General features: G+C 47.0%; 1 protein-coding gene across 1 annotated transcript in view; it reads left to right on the top strand.

Annotated features, from left to right (window-relative positions):
• Positions 1 to 20,273, top strand: part of ERGIC1 (endoplasmic reticulum-golgi intermediate compartment 1) — a 59,253-nt gene that overhangs the window by 27,885 nt on the left and 11,095 nt on the right. The window contains exons 3-7 of the mRNA XM_082324183.1: positions 1,477 to 1,549; positions 11,737 to 11,831; positions 12,482 to 12,606; positions 15,131 to 15,235; positions 19,240 to 19,300. Of these exons, the coding sequence (XP_082180309.1) occupies positions 1,477 to 1,549; positions 11,737 to 11,831; positions 12,482 to 12,606; positions 15,131 to 15,235; positions 19,240 to 19,300 (459 nt within the window). The remainder of the gene's footprint in view (positions 1 to 1,476; positions 1,550 to 11,736; positions 11,832 to 12,481; positions 12,607 to 15,130; positions 15,236 to 19,239; positions 19,301 to 20,273) is intronic.

Genomic DNA, 20,273 nt, shown 5'->3' with positions numbered 1-20,273 from the left:
AGCTAACAGATTGTTTGGCATCGTTTAATCCCTTGCACTTTTCGGAGGGTCAGTAAATTAATCCGCTGTTGAAATGAGTCTGAGGAAGGGGAAGCAGCACATTTCTCTTTCCTCAGAACTATAAACTGACTAATCTGAAGAATGAGGCACGAGGCTTTAGGTCACTCGAGGGTCTGTCTCGGTATTTGGCTCAAGTACCTCCTCTTTCCTTCCCATACCTCTCACATGCTCTACCGAGGGAGTTTGGACAGGCGCAATTGTATGGTAAAATTGCTCCCCAGCCGGTTGTTGCTTGAGCTTCCCGAAGGAATGGGTATTCAGGCTGTATAGGTCATGTGGAATAAAGTTGAGGAACGGGGTTTTTCTTACGTATTTCTCAATCCCAATTAGTGGCCGTGGGGAAGCGGTCATTTCCAAAGAGTGCTTGGTCATTGTAACTCTGCTGGGATCGAGGGCTGAGCCGGATTGTACTCCTGTTGTGGCAGCCCTGGACTAGCACACCGTTTCCTGGTTTACTCTTTTGTATAGTGATTCATGGTGAACTCGGGTATTTGATTTATACAAGTACACATTGCAGCCCTGTCTCCTTGAGCTGGCACATCCTTCTCTACTCCAATCATCCCTGCTCAGTAGGATTTACAGCTCCCCTTCCTTCCAGCCCCTCCTGTGCGGGTCAGTGACTGTGTCACTGCTGCGTGGATGTCACTGGACCTTGTTTTGAATAGTTTCCTGATGAAGAGTAAGCAGTAATATGCCAGTTACTTTGAGTTCCCTCCTTTTAACTCTAGGTTGGCATTCTTAGAAAAGACAAGGGACTTGTCCACGTACGTTGCATTCCCTTCACTGGGAATTTCCCTCTCTGAAGAGTCAATATATCGGCAAATGGAGAAATTAGAGCAGCGTCAGGCATTGGCTAGACTAGTCCGTTATCGCCATGTCTCTGCTGTACCTGCTCGGTCTGGCGGGGAGTGCGGGCTGTGAGATGACTGACACGGAGCCTTAGAACTTAGAAACTTAGAAAGAGCCAAAATGTCTCCTAATCCACAAAACACTGCATAGCTGACTGTATGCTTTTGAAGCAAGGAGGTGTTGATTCTTTTTCCTTTCCAGAGGTTTTAGTAGTAATAAAATTACATTTGGAGCAAGGGCTCCAAAGAAATCATATTGTTAAGAAGGAGGGAGAACTGGCAGACCAATACGGTGCTCTGGAGATGGAGAGCAGGAGCCCCGGGGAGATGGAAATCACAGAGGAGAAGGTGGCCCAAGAATTGAGAGACCCCGCAGGATGTTGGGTACCCAGCCATTGAAGACACTGCTCTGATGGCCTGGTCTGGGTCGTTGTCTCTAAAGACTGTTAGTTCTCGAGTGTGTCTGGGTGGCTTATCCATGGGGGGAGTAATATGCCTGCATGAGAAGAGTTTATACCTTTGTCAGAGATGTGGAACTAACCTTTGCCTCTCCTCGCCTCTTTTCCAGTCTCTGTCTGCTGCTGTCTCTTCATACTGTTTCTCTTCCTGTCGGAGCTCACCGGATTCATAGCCACTGAAATGTAAGTAAAAATCATGTCTTCCTTTGAATGTATGTGCTATATGATTCTGTGCAGCTTTACGCTGTTATCTTGGAAAAACGTGCCTGTGATTTCACTAGGTCAGTTAGTTGTCTAATGGTTTTTGGATTCCTTTTGGTTGAGTCCGAATTCTTGGTCAGTCATTCAGCTTTTTAATTTACTAAAGTATGCTAGGCAAACTTGGTTTTAAAATACTTTTGTTGGAGAAAACTGTTCCCGACCTGCTTGATCCTTTATTCACTGCATACTGGATTTCTCTGCTGAGCACAGTGGATATTTTTCATGTGGCCACAGCCCACATCAAAAGCGTCTGACCCTTTTCGGTGATCAGGTGTAAGGCAGCGTGAATACTAAGCTGATCAGTGCCAGTCACTTGCAGTTTCCCTCTTCTCCTTGGGCTGTTGATTTCTTGTCCTCACCTGAGATTCGTTTCCCCTCTCCTCCTGAATAGGCACTTTCCTCTGTGCTTGATTCAAAGTGATTCTCAGAAAGTGGTGTATTTGTCCTCAGTGGTACCGTGTGTTTGTGTGTGGTGCCTGCTGGGTGAACCCACGGGGTCTGTGCTCCGAGGCTGGGGCGTCCCGTTGCAGATACGGTGGGATCTCTGACAAGATGTTTTCTTTTCCCCTCGCTTCCCTGTGGACGAAATGGGTATCACATTCTGCCAGTCTTCACTGGATGCTTTTGGGCATGCCCTTTGGAAAAATGAATTGCGTAAAATAAGAATTATTATTAGTTTAACATTAAAAATACCTTTTTTTTTTTAATGGCAGAGCTGACTCTCTGATACATGCAGATTGCTTTCCTCACGCATGAATTTTATCTTCTTTCTTTTCATCTGTTGAGCCTTACTTGGAAACTTATTTGGCAGGTTTTGTGCCTGAAGACAAGTTGTCCCAGGCAACCTCTTTGGGACATTGGTTTGAGCAAAATGCAAATAATTTCCGCTTTAAAAAATTGCTCATAGAACAAGTATTTTAGTTAATCAGATTCCCCCCCGCCCTGTTCTCATGCTCCTCCTGCCTTGAAGTAAACTTTTCTTAGTAACTGTTAACACAGGTACCTTTGTTTTGGGTTCTAGGAAACATTCTCCATCATCCTGCTGATGTGGCAGTGAGCTCACGAGACTGTGATGCAGAGTTCCTGGAGAGTTAGGAAGGGCGGAACTGCTGTCAGACTCGCGCGATGGTCCAGATAGCAACCGCTGCCACTGCCGAGCAAAAAAGCTCTGAGACGCGTGGGGCTCATGTGCCGTATTTAAATTGACCGTGCTGTACGTGGCTTCTGATAACCGCGTGGCTTTTTCATTGTTTTTGTGCAGCTCTGACTTGGGTCAAGAATATAATTTCAAGAATAATTTTAACCTTGAGTAATGTTTAACCTTAAGACAGTAGTGTAATCTAGCTCTAGCTAATTTTTTACGCCCATTGCACGTTTACTTCAGAGATGGTATCTTAGGTTTCGTACTCACTCGCTGTTTCTTTGAATTCAGTTCTGTGCATTTGCTTGTAAGGTACTAGGGTCACCTTATCAGCCCACTTCTCTCAGGAGAGGAGTTTTCTTGGTTTTCTTGTTTTAAAAAATAGAGAAAAGCTAGGCAAATTGCTTCAAGTAAAATAGTACTTTTTCTTGCTCTCCTCTTAGATCCCATTCTCTCATCTGGTTTTCTTTTTTCTTTTAGTTAATCCTTTACCAGAGGCATTAGTACCATTTACCTAATTTTGATCCAATTATTTGAGTGCACATGCCTTTGCGTAGTGGTAGTTTCCTGACTAGAGATTTCTTTTTGAACAGCAAAATGGTACGATTCTCTGAGGTCTCTTCATGCTTTTTTCTTAACAAGAAAGTTCCTGCGTGCACAGCTGACAAGTTTCACGTTAAAACCTCAGAGAGATGGTAAGCTGCCTTTCCCAGCAGGAACTGCGTGGGGAGGAGGTGTTTGTAAGCAATAAAGCAGTAAAATTTTAGAGAGGATGTCATGGAAGAGACTGAGACAAATGAATGCAGGAAACTGATTCGTCATGGACTGACCAACACAATAGCTCGCAGAGTATGAAAACCTCCTTCTGATGAGTTATAGGTCATCAAAATCTCTCTTGCTGGGAATGGATCACCCACAGCATTTGTGAATAGGCTCTCCCTGTGACAGTGGAAATACTCAGAAAGTCACATAACAAAGTGCTTCCCAGTTCAGCAACCTCTCAAGTAGAAGTAAACTTTCTTTTTCCATTTCTTACCCATTGCTTTCTCTTCCGGGAAACCCAATGCCTTAAAGGTGTTGGAAGATGTTGCAAACCTCTTGTGTTTCTCTTTCAAGTGTGTATTACTGGCAGTGCGTTGCAAGGCAGCATAGTCTCGTCGTTTGGAATAAGGGTGCAGAAGTGTGGAGCTCTACGTGGTCTGGAACAAACAGCGTGAGAACTCTGTGCCACCGCTTAAACTGGGTGGTAGCAAATTACAGGGGAGATGTTATCTCACAAAGATATTTTGAGCCTTGTTTACCCGTGAATCAAATACTTTTGAAGATATGGAAGATTCCATCTGTGCAAACTGTTCAATTCCCATCAACTTTGATGGCAAGCTTTGAGTTTCTTTTGTATTAAGAGTCTCCTACAACAGATATCTCTCCCAGCTTGAAGCTTCCTAGTGTCAGCCAGGATCTGAACGGTTAACTAGAGTGTGCACTGACATGGGGCGAGCTTTCCTGCTTTGCCAGTGCCAGCTGTGCTGTGAGACTGCATCGGTCTTTCTCCTCTTGGGCCCTATTTCCCTTAAAGCGGTCAAGCGCTTGACAAAGCTGGATTGCGTGGGGATAGCTGCACATTTTTGATGGCAAGGTGAAATCGAGAGCACTTGGCCTGGTGCCTTACATCAGAGACGTACCCGGTTGGCTGACGTGGACTCATGCTTACCTCATAGCCCCATTACGCCGAGTAATTGTGCACGGTGTGTGTGCATGGACAGCCTGCTTCAGGGCAAGCCGGCAGCAGCCTCAACAGCAGTGGTACCCACAGGATTAACCGTCTGACTCTCACCACCGGGAGGTTTCTTTGGTATCTGCATCTAAAGTGAGAGGTCGGTGTGGTTTGAACTCATGCTGCAACATGAGAAAATAAGGTCTGCTCCACACCACGTTAACCCCTAATACTTGCTAGCTTCTACCCACTGTTGGACTCTCTTCTACATTCGTATGACTGTAGCAACTTAAATTCCTGGTGTTACTAGAAATCTCAGTTTGGCCACTCTTGCTCAACTTCAAAGCTGTTCTTCCTTGACCAGCCCATTGTCTTAGCGCTTGTAGTCTCAAAGGCCGAAGACTCGTCTGGGTGGCAGAAAGCCAAGAAATTACACCCTCATCTTGAGGATAACAGTCGTAACACTAAAACCAAACGGATTACCTATGTGGGGAAGACAGCGTGCATCATAGTAGCTATGTCATAACCCGTGTGGGCATTTCTAACGAGCCCTGAGATTGCGTCTGTGCACGGGAGCGTACTTCAGTTAGGAAGCCGAACTCAGAGACTGTGCGCGTTACAGCGGACACGCAGGAAGCTCGTGGGGCACAGGGAACGCGTTCGAACTGCGCATCCTATTTTGCTGCTGACTGGCTTCCTGTGTAGAGGAGCCCTGAGCGGGGCAGAAAACTCCTCGTTTCTCATCTTCTAGATCTGTTGCGTGACCCTGGCAAGCAGTCCCCAGCGCAGCCACGAAGGAAATCAAAGCTTGGTGCTTAGGTGGGGCTGCATCCTTTTCAGGAAAAGCACAGTGAAGGGCTGGTGAGGGAAGAGGTTTTTCTTTCTTTGCTCAGCCACATCCCATCATTTCAGTTAAGGGGAGGGTGAGTTTAATTCTGGAAATCAAGGATCATCTTGATTTTTTTATTTGTTTTTTTGTTTTCTGTCTAGACTGAGGGTGATTGAAGACTTAGTCCAAAACAAGAACTTAGATCAGTCTCCTCAATTCTGTAAAAGACAGATGAAGAAAGGGAGGTCCATGCTCCACATTTGAACCTCTGCAAAATTGACGGTATCAAACACTGTTGTCCCACTGAGCAGATGACTCAAATGGCTGAAGAAATGAAGCTAAAGTGTTAAATGTGTCTGGTATTTCCTGGGCAGGATTGGTAGTAGATTGAGAGCTGAGAGTACATTGAGGGCTAGAAATTGCTCGGCGTATCTTTAATGGCCTTCCTCATTCGTCTTGCTGTTACGTTGCAAATCAAGAACGTAGAAATCACCTATCTCTTTTCTAATTAACTCGGATCAATGCTAGAAGTTAATAGCTGGCAAGATGATAATCCTGCAGTTTTATCACCGTAATTAGGTCATGAATTATATTCTGTAGGATCAATAAGAGTTTTCCAAGTATTCCATCATTAAGGAGGAAAGATATAATTAACCAATCTAGTCTGCCTTGCATTGGCAGCCAGGGGAAGAGGTAGGAGGGTATGAATATGATACGTGTGGTATGAATGTAGCCGCTCAACAATAATTCATCTGCCACAGCACGCTGTAGAAAGCAACAGACCATTCCTGGCAGTGTTTTATTTTTCTTTCTTTTTTTTTAATGAAGTAACTGGGACTGAACAGACTGAAGTGACAAGTTTGCCTCTTGGAAGGCTGTGCCCCCTGCAAGGCAATTTAATTAATCTGCAGGGCAGAATATCTGTAATAAAAATACTGCCTTTGCATAAAAGCATAAATCGTCAGCAGCGTCCAAATCTTTTGTTCATTTAAGGTGACCAGATCATTTGCTGGGGACACCTCTTTGCTTTAATCTTTATGACAAACACCCCGGCCGGTCTGTGAGTGTCACACAGCCCGCCTCCCGTGCCGGGACCGCGTCACGCGCAGCACGCCGTGGCTGTCCCTGCAGGCCATCGGGTACCCCGAATGCGGGAGGAAGCAAAACGCCAGGAGCTTCTAGGACCAACGTTGCGTGTTCACGCTGGATTCATTAGCATGCCCAAGACCGACCCTGCAGTGAAGCAGAATTGTTACCATGCCTGCCTTGGGAGCTTTTTTGTCCCTTAGCTCTCCAAGGTACGTTGACTGTGTCGTGTGGCTCTTGGCCTATGAAAATTTCTCATGACAGCCTGCAGGATCAAGCTGCGCGTGCTGTAAGCAGCAGTGTGATGCTGGTGCAACAAGAATTCCTTCTGCTGGAAACCGTAACCTCGGAGCGTTAGCTATCTGCACCAGGAGCACAACGCTGCGACTCATATGTTCTGATCCAGGTCCCAGACACTAAGCTGGAGATGCAACTCCAACTCCACCAGCTCATCCAGTTGAGGCAGATGAAATGCTGGAGCAAGCTAGACCAGCACAGGGAATACAGCCTACTAGTCGGAGGGGAGTGGGAGTTGTAATCCTGCTCTCGCCATGGACTGACCTTGAGACAGACACTTTTCTGTAAAGGATGTAGTACTTAGCTGCCTGCCTCTCAGGGGTGCTAAGAAGCTTAATTAATGTTTGCGTAGTAACTTGGAGATTACCTAATAAAAGGTGTTATATATTAGTGAAGTGGTGTTATCCCGTTTGTCCTAATGTACGTGTGTGGGTTAGCAGGAAGTGGAAGGTCGTGTCATGATGTCACTTGCAATTTCTGACTCAAATCTACATTGACGTCTTTCGAACCCTTCTCCTTCTTCCTGCCTCCTGGAGAACTGTAATTCCTTCCTTTGTAGGACAGTGTGTTTTCTGTGCTTCACAGCTGGGCCAAGACCTAATCTGGGACAAAGACCTTCTTGATGAAGAACTGATTGAGATTCAGGGCATAGAAGGACGATTACAAATGGCAGAGCAATAGACATACGCACAATTTATTACACAGTAGAGAATTTGCTGACCTGCTTGTTGTTTCTTCACACAAATTGAGAAGAAGATGGGTTGTTTGTCCTGTGTTGGGTCTTCTCTGGTCTGGCACAACTGAGAAGGTGGTAGCGCAGGAATCTCAGCTTCGGATGGTTGTGTTTCTGGAAGATGGTTGATTAGAGCTGATATGGCAAGTGGAGCCAAGAGAGCTCGCCTGAGAAAGTCTTTTGAGAAGCTTTGGGCTCCCTCAAGACAGAATAATTATTTTCCTTCTTAGGCTTAGGGTCTTGGAGACCAGAGAGTGCCTCCTGGGAGTGGGAGGACAAGGTAAAATGCACCTTGCCGGAGTAAGTGGTCGTGTTTTCTGTACGGCTGATGACTGGGGAGGAGGGTGCCGGGTTGGCTGCTGTGAAAGGGGGAAAAAAGGCTGGAACTTGAAGCAGAGAGTAGGACAAGGAGGAGAGAGGACAAGGAAGATGCGTTTAGAGAGCACCCAGGCAGCGTGTGAAGCTCTGAAAGGGCAATGCGGTGCGTCTCCTCTTGTGTTCAAAGGGCCGCAGGCTCTTCAGCTGTTCAAGTGCTGAAGTGTCCAATGTTAGTGGCCAGGGCTGCTGGGTGGAAATAAGTTGCTGGGGAAGTTTTGTCTCTGGGGAAACAAAGCTGTTATGTCATAAATCTGAGTCCTAAAGCATGGAGAACAGGTCTGGCTTTCTTTGGATAAAATCTTAGAGAAATGCCGATCCCTCTTGCCGCTCTTTCCCCCTTTCATTCTCTCTCGCGTGCCATTTGCGTGATCGCAGTCTTAGCCAAAGAGTTGCTCCAGCTTTTTCTGTGTAATGCTGCGAGTTTGTAAGCAAACGGGAAAAGCGGCTGAGAAGACCAGCAGCACCGCTCAGGAATGTGAAGTATTTCGAAGTGGCTCTTTCTAGAAGTGAAACAGATTCCTTCTGTGTGGATCACGGCTCCTGCTGCATGGGGAAACTCTCCTCCCTTTCCTTGAATCAGCGGTGGGAGGCCCTGCGGAGGGAGAGGTCCACCTCTCGCCTGTCCTGTTGCCTTCACTGTACTTTCATAGCTCTGCACCTCACCTCTGCATTATTGTGCCACTTATATTCAAATAGTCCTTAACAGCAGGCAGTAAAATACCAACTCCTACGTGCCTAGGGTCTTCGGAGGAGGTGCGTGCCATCTTTGGAGTCACAGTACGACCCCATATGCTGCCTCCCTAAACAGCCATAGAAGCAGCTGTGTTTACGGCATCTTTCTGCATGACCTCGGGTTTTATTTCCCTTGTGACCAGCCCAGATTCACTATTAAGGACTGTTACTCCTGGGACACTTTATGTTCCAGGAGGGACAGCTATAAATTAGAGCCAACTTCATTTCTTCCACTCTCCCCCTTCAGGGAGAGTTGCTAGAGGTGGTAAATGGTGTTTTTCCCAGCATGCCAGGATTGTCCGGTTAAATAATAGGAAGGCTGTGTGCAATTTGGTTTCTTGGCCCTGGGGAGGAGGACAGCAAGGGAGACGTGGGTGCCAGTTCTCTGCCAGCTCCATCCAGAGTTAGGTGGTGGTGGTTCAGGAGGAGATCCTGGAAGGAGTAGCCTTGACCCTGGAAGTTTGCTTTACCTGTGAGGTACCCAGACTGTATTTTGGGGGTGAAATTTCCAGTTTGTTGAAAATGACGACGTTTCTTCTGAGGTTTGCCCCAGCAAGCGTAGCCTGGGGTGTGTTGTCATTGTGCCCTTGGTTCCCCATAGCGAGAGGAACCTCGGTAACAGAGCAGGTCAGCGCAAAGGGTGCACTTGGGAGCCCCTGATGAAAAACCTTGCTGGGTTTGTTAGCTTGGGCCCTCTGCAAGAGCTGATGCTGCCAGGAGGAGGCAGCGGCCGGAGCTGGGAGGGAGAAGCAGTGTTCGGCAGGCAGGGTGCTCCATGAAAGGTGGCACCGCAGGTCCAAGGGAGGGGAAGGAAGGACGGACTGTCACGAGCTGTCAGATGTCTAAGGAGTGATAGACAGGGTTATGAAATTGGGAACATGAGTAGGAGAGGGGCAGGGGGCTACTAGGTGAGGAGGAGGAGGAGGAAGTGGCCGTCAGCCTTGCCCAAGGGACAGGTTGGGATCTGTTGGTCCAGTGACCCGAGCACAGGACAGGAAACCAGTTTCCTTTATCTGCGACTAATGGGCTGCGTGACGTGGACAAACTGGCCTGCTTCTCTTTGCCTCAGTGATCCAGTCTGCAGCCGGGTGACCTCACCGCTTGCCTTCCTAGGCAGGAGCTTCCATGGCCTCCCTGTGCACAGTTTATTCTCCGACTTCTACCAGCAACCGCTTCTCGCTCGCTTATCGCTGAAAGGCTTACGTGCCTTTGCTCACAGACCCCGCCTGGCCGCACGTTTTCTGGCAGGTTCAGAACTGGAAATCAGCAAATACGAATACTGACCTTCCTAGAGCTTTCCTCTGAAGCGCTGGCGTGTTCAGCTGAGCTGCTGAACCTGACGCGCTCCTCTGCCAGCCCTGGCGCGAACGCTCCCTTTTTGCCAGTAACATCAAGTTGCCCGCGGCGCTGGCTGGGCACGGCCCTCATCTCGGGTGGCAGAGAGCTGGGAAGAAGCCAGGCGCTGCTATGAAACAGGCTGGCTGGCAACTGGGATCTTGATGGGAGGACTCGGGGAGCGCGGAAAGGTGCGTTGCTTTGGGGGATTAATGCTTGTCCTGGCTGGAGCTGCTCCTCACAACCGTATTTGGACATATGACTTAATCCCAATCGCTACCCAATCTGCCAGTAATAAACATGTAGAAGATTTAATGCATTCCGCCCAGGAGAAGAGGGCTCGGCCAAAAAGCTTCTAACTAGGTCACTGATGAGCAATCTTTCCCCTCCCTCTGTGTCATTTTTATTAATCACTTGAAAAATACGTTGAGTAATGATTGCAAGCAACTTGTCAAGCCAATTAAAAACAGAGAAAGGTAGGGCTGTGAAGCTGAAGACAAATGCTGCGCTGGTTTTAAATGAGTGTCTGTAAACCCCACTGACCTGTGAGCAATTACCTCCAAAAAAATGGGCAGCTGTGTGTTTCTCAGTGTGAAGGCTTGTTTCTTCTGAATCCACAGGGCAAACAGTTCATTACGGGCCAGAGATGTATCACCAGAGCAAAATCACTTTGAGTCTGTAGCTGCCCTTGGTCTGGTTTGTCTGTTAGCGTATAGACTCTTCGGCAAGGGCTGGTCAAAGGGTTTCATGCACTTTGAGCATTAAATAAAAATAATACAGAGCACTTACTAGCAAAGGTAGTTTCGTTTATGTAGCTTGCCTGAACATAAGTTCCCATAGCTTTATAATCTGTCCGACTGGAAGATAAATTGTCAAATCTTCTTATTTGATGAGGCTGAAGAGTGTTGGACTTTGAGGGAGAAAGAGCTGCTAGGTAATCTCGCCATCTCGCTCCGGTGTGGTGGGTTTCCCTGGCATGGATTCTCTAGGACCGTTCAGCTAATTCAGCTGTGTTTGAGTTGGTTTTCTTTTTTTACATGTCAGATGGATTGTATGTGCCAACAATAAATATTTATACTCCTGTATTCCTTTCACTCTATATCTGTATTTTGTCTTCTGTGAAATATGTGCCAGCACTGTGGGTGCTATGAAACAACATTACTCTTTGGGAGGCTGTTGCGTAGTGTGTTAGATCCTGCCGTCCAGGATGTTTCTTCCCATCTGTTCCTGGCTCAAATCCGCTTCTCCTCAGTTTTAGTCGTTGCTTTCCATTCACAGATTGAAATGAGATATTAAGGAGAGAGATACAAGTAGGCCATGCTGCCTTCTCTTGCCGCTGCTGTCAGCTGGGTAGCAATAACAAAAGGCAATTAGTTAACAAATAAGCTTTCCTGGGGGAGAGTTGCGAGCAGCCTTTCTCTAAAACTATTTATGAACCAAATCGAAAAGCACGTGCTTCCCTTTTTCCTCAAAGGATTGACAGCCCGGGCGTGCGGAGGGCTGGCACGCTTGCCTGCCGCCTCTTCGGCGCCGGGTTCTTGTCTGCATCGCCCTGGGAGCTCAGGCTGGGGAAGGGGGCAGGCAGCGCAGGTCAGAGCCGGAGCTTTGTTTTCTGCTGGTGCAAGGGCCTTGCTTAAAGCCTCCTGCACTTGCCAAGCAAGAAGTAAAGTTAAATCGTGATTTGCCCCCATGCGGTTGTGGAGGGCTTTCCCTGCTCTTTGTCCTGTAGCTCTGTGGCGGCTGTCACGCAGTCCAGCCCCCTGCTTCAAAGTCTCCTTTTTTTCCCTTCCCGTGCAAGTTGTTGGGTTTTTTTCTGTGGAACGTGGCTGTGTGCCTGAACCCACCTGTGTTTTCTGTCCTCCAGAGTTAATGAGCTCTACGTGGATGACCCAGACAAAGACAGCGGAGGTAAAATAGAAGTGAATCTGAACATCAGTTTGCCAAACCTGCATTGTGAATGTGAGTACCCCTTTTCAGTTATCAGTTTTTCTCTGTATGTTAAGGAATACCTGAAACGGGCCCAAACTGGTACAGTGGCCCTTCTCCTGTAACCAGGTGGATGGAGATCAAGTAGCTGCAGCCTTTGCCAACACCCCATCGCTTTCTGTTCCAGGGCAGGACCCCTGTCTTCTTGCACTCTGCGCTCGCTCCGCAGCCTGTGTTAGCGGCTGACCTCCCTCGCTGGCTTCTTCCTAAATCCCATTTCCTTTTTTCGTAGCAACCTTTTGGTGTCTGGGAGCAAGAAACCTCCCGAGTTTCCTTCGTAACTCTGAACGCACCAGCTAGTTGTTGGCTTTTCACAAATCACCTGCCTTGTCTACCTGAAGTTTTTCTATTTGTGTAACTGAGATTGCAGTCAGCTGGCAGGGTATGGGAGGTTTATTTGTGTTGAGTAGGCAGTCTGAAAAGTTTGGTTACAAAGCTCTTTCTGAAGAGCTGGTATAACAATTAATATTTGACAAATGACGTTACTAGCACAGTTTAGTCAAATGTCAGGAAAAAAGATGGGGATTTTTTCCTCAGTAAAAACAGTGCATGCTTTTCCTATGCAACCTTCCTGTTATTTCTTTTGTTTTGATTTGTTGTCTCCTCCCCTCCCACCCATGCAGTAGTCGGACTAGACATCCAAGATGAAATGGGAAGGCACGAAGTGGGTCACATTGACAACTCGATGAAGATACCTCTCAATAATGGGGATGGCTGCAGGTTTGAGGGCCATTTCAGCATCAACAAGGTGAGCTGGAATGACAGCGGGTGAGTGCGTGCCGGCTGGGGAAACGCTAGCAAGATCCATTTGTAAAATGCTTATGAAAACCCGTGTGTCAGTGTCTCTCCTGTAGAGTGTACGGTCATGTCCCCAGCCAGTGGTAGGGTTAAGCCTCTCGGCGCTGCAGAACAGCGGGGGCAGAGGAGGCTGTGTAGTTAGACCCACAGAGAATGTGTCAGATCAGGCTTTTTCTTCGTTCTTCAAAACAGGTAATGGAGGTAGCATCGCTTAATAGCAGAGAGCAGCTTTGCGTTGTGGCCAGCGCTGTCTCTTTCAGTGCAGCAGCCTAACGTTTAGGGGATGTATGAACTCCCTACAAATGCCGAATGGCTTCTATGTTTACTCCTCACGACTTTTGCACCTCCAAAATGTGACTCACTGTGCAGAGGTCTTTGGCAATGTCTCTATCCAAGTGCTCTTTTGTTCCGAGAGCCACAGAATGACAGGAATGTTCCCTACTAGAGGGTGCCAGCATAACAGAAGCGGCTCCGTGCTGAGATGTTTGGCATACGTGCGTGCAGGCTCTGCGCATGCTTTGTCGGGATGCTCCGCTTCTGTCTCAAAGAATGAAAATCCAGGCCTGGAGGAGGAGGCTCCTCTCTGGGATGGGTGTGTTCAGAATTGAATAATCTTGCTATGTAATGCTGGAGATGACTAGCTGGGGTGGGGGAGGCCGTGCTGGGGCCCACTGGTGTCCTAAGCAGGGCACACCCTTTATTCACGCCTCCTCTTGTACCACAGGCTACAAAATCCTACTTCCTTCTTTTCCTCCCAGGTCATGGTAAATCGCATCTAAAAATAACAGGCAGAACCTCTTACTGATTCTGTGGCATGGAAAGGATTAGGGACTTAAAAAGAGGACGTTTCTTTCCTCGCCTCTAAGCCACCAAGATTACTGGCAGCTGATAGTCCACAGAACTGGGAAAGGGCTTCTTGAAAGGTAGTTCTCGTTCTGTTAATTCCCAAAGCACAGAGCTGAAATACTTGTGGTTTTGTCTGCTAGATGTGGTGTGTTCTGCTCACCAAAGCAACTCCAGAGGGGTCGCTGTATGCGGCAGCGAGGAGCTCCCTTCGCTGCTTCATCTGTGAAAGGCCACTGATGGCGTTGTCTCAGGCAGCGGCCGGGACTGCTGTCGGAGGGAGGGCACCGCACCCAGCGCTTCTGCCTCCCAAAACCTGAACCTCTCGTGTATGAGCTGAAAGGCTGCAGTCCCTTGGCAGAAATGTTACAGGCTTCTGTACGAGCTGATATCTGGAGTGGGACAGGGCCAGGCTTTGAAACTTGACCAAGGGTTGCACCTGGGTGTTATTCTCAAACCTGAAGGAGGAGGACAAGGTAACAGTGGGGTGACTGTGTGTACTACTTACTGCAGATTCTGTCACCCTGTTTACCGAGCTTGTGTATGACACAGCCTGTGTCCACACCTGAAAGTGCTCCCAGGAGTGCACTGCTGTTCCTCAAGTCATGTAAATTAGCTTTCCTGAAAGCACATGGATCCGGCATGTGGCCTCCCGTGGCCCTGCTGGTGCGGCGTCTCTGCGGCGAGCACAGCGGGTACCGGTTGTATAACCGTCCTCCCACTCTTGTCTTAGGCCATGTCAGATTGCTCCTCAGCATTGCTTAATTTCCCAACCTTTTCTCGATAGGAAAAAATTCTTGCACCCTCCGTAACAGTGATTAAGCTGAATCTGCTGAAAGACTTCACGGCGTAGGGCTAGTCACCTGAAAAGTGTGTGCATGCTAGAGCGATCCCATTGGAATGACACCAGTGCTCATTTTCTGTCTTGGGTCTGAGTCCTTAGGTGAAATCTGTATTTTTCAGAACTTTGTATTTCCCTCTGTTTAAAAAATTAAAAACAGCAAGTCCTGTACTTGGAAGGGCTATTGCCAGGGCTAGAAGCTGAAGATCTAGCTTAGTTTGTATGGGAAGCCCTGTTGGTTTTGGTGGCTTTTTTTCTCTTTTTATACAAAACTCATTCTTACAGACAATCTTCTCAAATGTAAGGTCGCTCGTGACCAGTACTACAATAAGAATACATCCACAGCTTTCTTGGGTTGTCCTGCAGGAGTGGGCCCATTTACAAATGCAAGATGTGGGAGTAAAACATTAAGCAACTGTTTGTTGCCTGTCAGAGCCGTGAATCTTATTTCAGTAGGGATGAAAGACATAGCCTTAAGTGTTAGGAATCCCCAAAGTTGGGAGTGATGCACTCATCTCCTCCTAGTCAGCAGCAGTAGCAATGTGAGGGTGCCAGGCTCTTGGGCTGCAGGACGTAACCGATCTCCGCTCTGTCTGCAGCACGGTGGTGGTCAAGTGCAGGAAGGTGTTTCAGAGCCTTTCTCTGACGTCCCAGAGGTTGGCCACTGCTAAGCAGACACAGCCTGCCAGGCGGGATGGATCCAGGCGTTTCCGCTTCATATCACAGAGCCTAGCGATGCCTTGAGGGATAAAATGTGAAATCCTGTCTTCCTTGTCTTGACTAATTTTAGGTCCCTGGTAACTTTCACGTGTCAACGCACAGTGCCACTGCGCAGCCTCAGAATCCTGACATGACTCACGTCATCCACAAGCTCTCATTTGGGGACAAGTTACAGGTGAGTTCTCTTCCCTGAAAATGCCCTTCTCTAGGGGGCTGAATGCAATGAGAGTGACTTTAGTGTTAGACACTTTGGCTTTACGGGAGGGCCATGTGCGGTGTGGGGAGGACAGAAGAAAGGACTGCCTGGGTAAGCGAGCCCATCCCTTGCATTCATGCAAGGTACACTGAGTCCAGAAGAGTTTGCAAACTGTTTACATGCCACCACTTCAGGTAGGAGCAGTGTTCAGTCATAGAGTAACTTTGCTGTTTTCATCTGAAACTGAAAGTGCTTTTGGAAAACTATGTGGCTGTCTTCCTGCAGGGAGTAGAAATGAGGATTCGTGGCTTTGCAAAATCCTGTGCAGTACTGTTTTCAGTATTAATACAGCAAACGAGTCCTGACTGCCTTTGCGGAGGGGCAGTGAGTATACTAAGGGAAGATGTGCGCTCGCTGCTGTCTTTACCATGGCACCAGTCAAATTCTTTTTAATTCACTTCACCGTACTTGTGTAGCAGACACCTATTAGTCAAATTTGTTCCGTGGAACACAGGTTAGACGTAGAACCGCCAGTTCCCTGCTGGGAAGAAGCTGGATGTGTGCACTTGCCCAGTGGATAGAGTTTCACCAGGTGTTGCGAGTTATGTAATAACCGCTGATTTCTCAATAAGGACAGATTACAGCACTTCTCTAGCCTACTTCCAAGGAGCTAGCATCACAGGTGGGAGTTATATGTGTGCACACCCAGTTTGCGACTCACCCTAAACATTGCTTACCCGTAGTCTCTCTGTAATCTTCTTTCCTCAGCACAGACGTCTCATTAGTCTGCTTCTTGTACACCCACTTCCAAAACCCTTTTTCATGCTAACAAGTCTAAGCGTGGCTTTGTAGTCTTCTGATTCTGCTCCCGGCTTCTTTTAGGAAATATCTTGTGTGGGAACGCTGAAATATTAGCATATAAATAAGCTTGGCTTAATGTCTGTAAAGCACACAGATTATGAAAAATATTAGGTAAGTGCTAATAGGGAGCTCTGCAGTTTGCGTGGGAAATCGGCGCTCTAAGGTAGCGTTCCCATTGTTGTATCGTGGAGTCTTGGAGCAATGGAGCTGAAGTGTGAATCAGCATGAATGATACGAGAAGCCTGGACAGTTCGGGGCAAAGGAGCAAGCGTCTTCAGTTCTGGTGGTGAGAAACCTGTCTAGCAAACATGTAGTTGGCTCCTGATTTGGACAAGTTCTGATTAGTATTTTCAAAGTTCAAAATAACTGCTCATCATCTCCCTACAGAAGAATGGAGCATGTAGGTGCTGCTGATCCTGTAGGCAAACATGAGTTCAACAGCACAAATTAAAGGTGGCTATGTTCACTGAGCAGGTGCTACCAAGACTCAGCAAGCAGTGTAGAGAGCCAGCAAGTACGGAGAGCTTTAGATCTGTCTAGGTACATCTTTGAATATTTTGGGTTGTCTCCACCTGCTTTGATGTAATATACGCTCATATTTCTTAAAGAGGGTGAGGAGCTTCTCGTTCGCCTGTGTCATGTGCCGGGAGTTAGTTCTTTGTAGGTTGTTACCAACTCTGCCGGAATGATCCACTAAGGCACATGATCTTTTCTCTGGAAAAAAACAGTCTGAAATAAAGATTTAAATCTTGTCTGGCATTGAGTGAGCTTCAGTTCTTCAACAGCAGTTCATGCACAGTAGTGGCAGAATTTTGTAGATTTTTCCCTCGTGTAGATGAGACCAGAATTCAAGCCAATGAGGTTCTTGCATGTCAGGTAACCCAGTAAAGAAAGAGATAGGGAAAGTAGGAGATTATACGTTTTTAATCATAGAATTCTCTCAAGTGCTAGATCATCGTGTTGAATAATCCTGGTTTTAACCTTGCAAGGGGTTTTGTCTTCCCTTGATAGTTGCAAGGTTGGAAGTTATTTTAGCCTGCTGTTGGACTCTGCCTGAGTTATATGTCCAGTTATATGTCTTTGTATGTGTTTGTAGAGGTTAAAGGCTAGGGTGTTCAAGGCGCTGGCAAGCATCTTTTGGAGCTCCATGTTGCAGGAGAAGAAAGTGTTGGCACCGTTAAACCACTGACTGGCCTCCTGTGCCACTGCTCCAAGCACTAGATTTGGCCTTGGTAGCTCAGGACAGTCCTGCGAACGTCTGGCTGAACAGGGTTGCTTAAGTTCTCTGTTGCAAAGCAATTTCGCTACTGTGGCCAAAAGCTTACTCCTTGTTGAAGTCCCTCCAGGTACTTAGCAAGGTACAAACAAGTATGTTCCCCCGAGGAACACACCTGGGCACTTAGTAGAGCAGGGATTAATTAGCAGTCTACGGACAGCAAGTATTGTAATGGGAGTCCAGAATATTCCACAAGGAAAATCATGGTAAAACATCAAATGGGGAGTTACAAATGCCACCCGTGTTGTAAAGACAAGAGAGGCGGACGCACCAAGGGACCTGATGGCACAGAAGCAGGCCATTGTGGAGGTGTCTGGTGGCTTCGTCTGTATGGGAGCTCTGTAGCTCACAGCTTTGCAATCTCGCTGTGTAGAGAGATGCAGAGCAGACAACTTTTACATATAAACAGAGGCGTGGATGCTGGGGAGCCAAGGACAAGAATGTAAGTCCAAATACACAGGTACCTCACAGGATAGGTACAGTTGTTTGCTGAGTAACCGCTCAAATATTTACTGGTTTTGAATTTGGACCTTAAAATTTGAATTGGGCCTTAAAGTCTCTGGCCCAGGTATGCTCTAAGACACTTATTTCTCAGCTGTATCAAGAATGGAACATAATACTGTAGCCCAGTCCAGGGGCTTCTCTTTCTTCATATGCTTTTTACAACGAGTAAAGAATATGTCCTGTCTGCGTGTGTAGTTCGGAAACGGTCGCTGTTGTGTAAAATATTTGAAATGCCGGCAGACGGAAAGGCACTGTAGGAGGTTCAGCTGTTGCTTTTGCTCTGTGCTTGTTACCAGCACCTTGCCGGTCGAACTTGCTGATGATTTTGTCTCTCTAGAAATTCCTTTCTCGCGAGAGAAACGGATTCAGTTGCTGCTTCCTCCAAACCATCGTCCGCTCCGTAGCATTCGGAATAGCGAAGCAGCCATTAGGATGAGACAAACACATCCACATGCTGTCAGCTGTTGAGAGGGTCTGGGAAGGAGATTGCGTTGCCCTGTTAGTGAGGTGAAACTCTGTCACACCCGTGACCAAATACTTCTTCCAAACTCTTCTTCCCTGTTGTCTGGCTTAAGGTCAGGAGTTTGTAGGTTGTGGAGTTATTTGTCCTTTCTGTATAGCGTACTGGACATTACGTGAATGATGCAACCTCTCATCTCCAGCCGTTGCTGTGGGGTTTTCCCTCTCTAGAGAGCTCACAAATTGGTTATTCTGTCAGTGGACATCAGACTCCAGATCATAGTATGCGGAAGGCATGAGATGGAAATCCTGTTATTCTGGGCAAACAGATACTTGCATGCCTGGCCCCAGCTGCAGGAAAAGCCGAATGGATGGCAGCGTTGGCATGTGTCCTTCCCATCTCCAAGGGCATAGTGCGTGCGGTGTGAAAGCCGGGCTAATGAGTTAAAGCTGGACAAGCCCAACAGCTCTGGCATGAGCTACCTTTACAGGAGAACTCCTGAATTTCAACCTGAATATGACTCCCATTTATTTCCCTTTCAGCCTGATAAATGAATTTCACAGTTAACTATGCAGAGCTCTTAGGAAATATCTCACAATGAAATTTCACAACTGGCTTCTTTCAACTGCAGTTCCTTTAGCTTTGGAGTGGTTTTGGAGTTTCATCTTGTAAGACGTTGTGAAATCAACTTTTTTACTTGGAAGCAACCTCTCTGGTGATGGTCACTGAAAGATATTTCAAGTCAGCTTGTAGTGGGTTGAGGCTTTGTTTTCGGAAAGGTTGAATCAGGCTGATCTCCTTGTTACAGGATAGGATAGGGAAGGAAAGGTCAAGAGTACCAAGTCGCAGCATGGTTTCTTCATACGCCTTTTTGCTTTCCAGGTCCATAACGTTCACGGAGCATTCAATGCCTTGGAGGGAGCAGACAAACTCAGCTCAAATCGTACGTATTCTTGGTGATTACAGGTCTTAGCCACTCTCTGTGGAAGGGAAAACAGGGCCATTCACGCAACACTGGTGTATCCAGAAGTCTTTAATCTGCCTCTTTAGTCAAAATGATCCAGACATTGCTGACTGACATTTCCATTTTCTCCAGTACCATAGAGGAGTCCTAGCCCAAAAGGTCCTTTGCAGCCCAGCTGCAACCTGGACGTTGTCTCCAGCTCTGTTGTGACCGACTCAAGAGTTACTGAATTTTTTTATTCGTATCCTATTCCTATAGCTTCCCTTTGCTGCTGTCACCACGACCAGAACTTTTCCTTGTTCTTGTATTGCAAGTTAGATCTTACCTTAAGTTCTGCCCTGTGGCTGGAAGGACAGACATTTTCATTGCCCTTCTTTATGATCAGCAACACAAACAGAAATTTCCAGCGCATGCTACAATTCAGCATAGCTTTTCTCCTTCAAGTGTTCAGGCTTCCGCAGGGTATCAGTCTGGTCTGCTTCTTGGAACAAAGTTTCTATGGCTGGTTTTTTGTTTGGTTGGTTTTGTTTTTTTTTTTTTCTCTCCCAGGAGCCAAATGTCATTGTGTTACACTGGGCCAAAGGATCCTGCAGAGAAATAATTCAGAATTCTGTTTTAAAACTGTTTCAGTAGACGCAAAAAATGTCACAAGCCATTTAAATAATGAAAAAAATGAATTAGTAGTTGTTAAGCAGCTGTAGGATAAGGAAGAAGAGAAGGAAAGAAAGATGGGCGCACAAGGAATGGGATTGCACAGGTTGTTACGCCTGAGCTTTTTCTGTCACAAGCAGCGCAGTGAGCTGCAGCTCTAGCCTTAGCTAGTTCTTGGTTTAACCAGGACGGCTTTTTGTGCTGCTGATAAGTCTTATCATTTATAGCTGCAAGCAGTTGGGAAGGTTCAGGTGACCCAAACTCATCTCCGTGGGTCGTGATGCTGCAGCAGTCTTGAATG

This window comes from Platalea leucorodia, assembly GCF_965183815.1.
Source record: "Platalea leucorodia genome assembly, chromosome: 11".
NCBI lineage: Eukaryota > Metazoa > Chordata > Aves > Pelecaniformes > Threskiornithidae > Platalea > Platalea leucorodia.
Note: the sequence above shows the minus strand (reverse complement) of the source record. Positions and strands in the feature narration are given on the sequence as shown.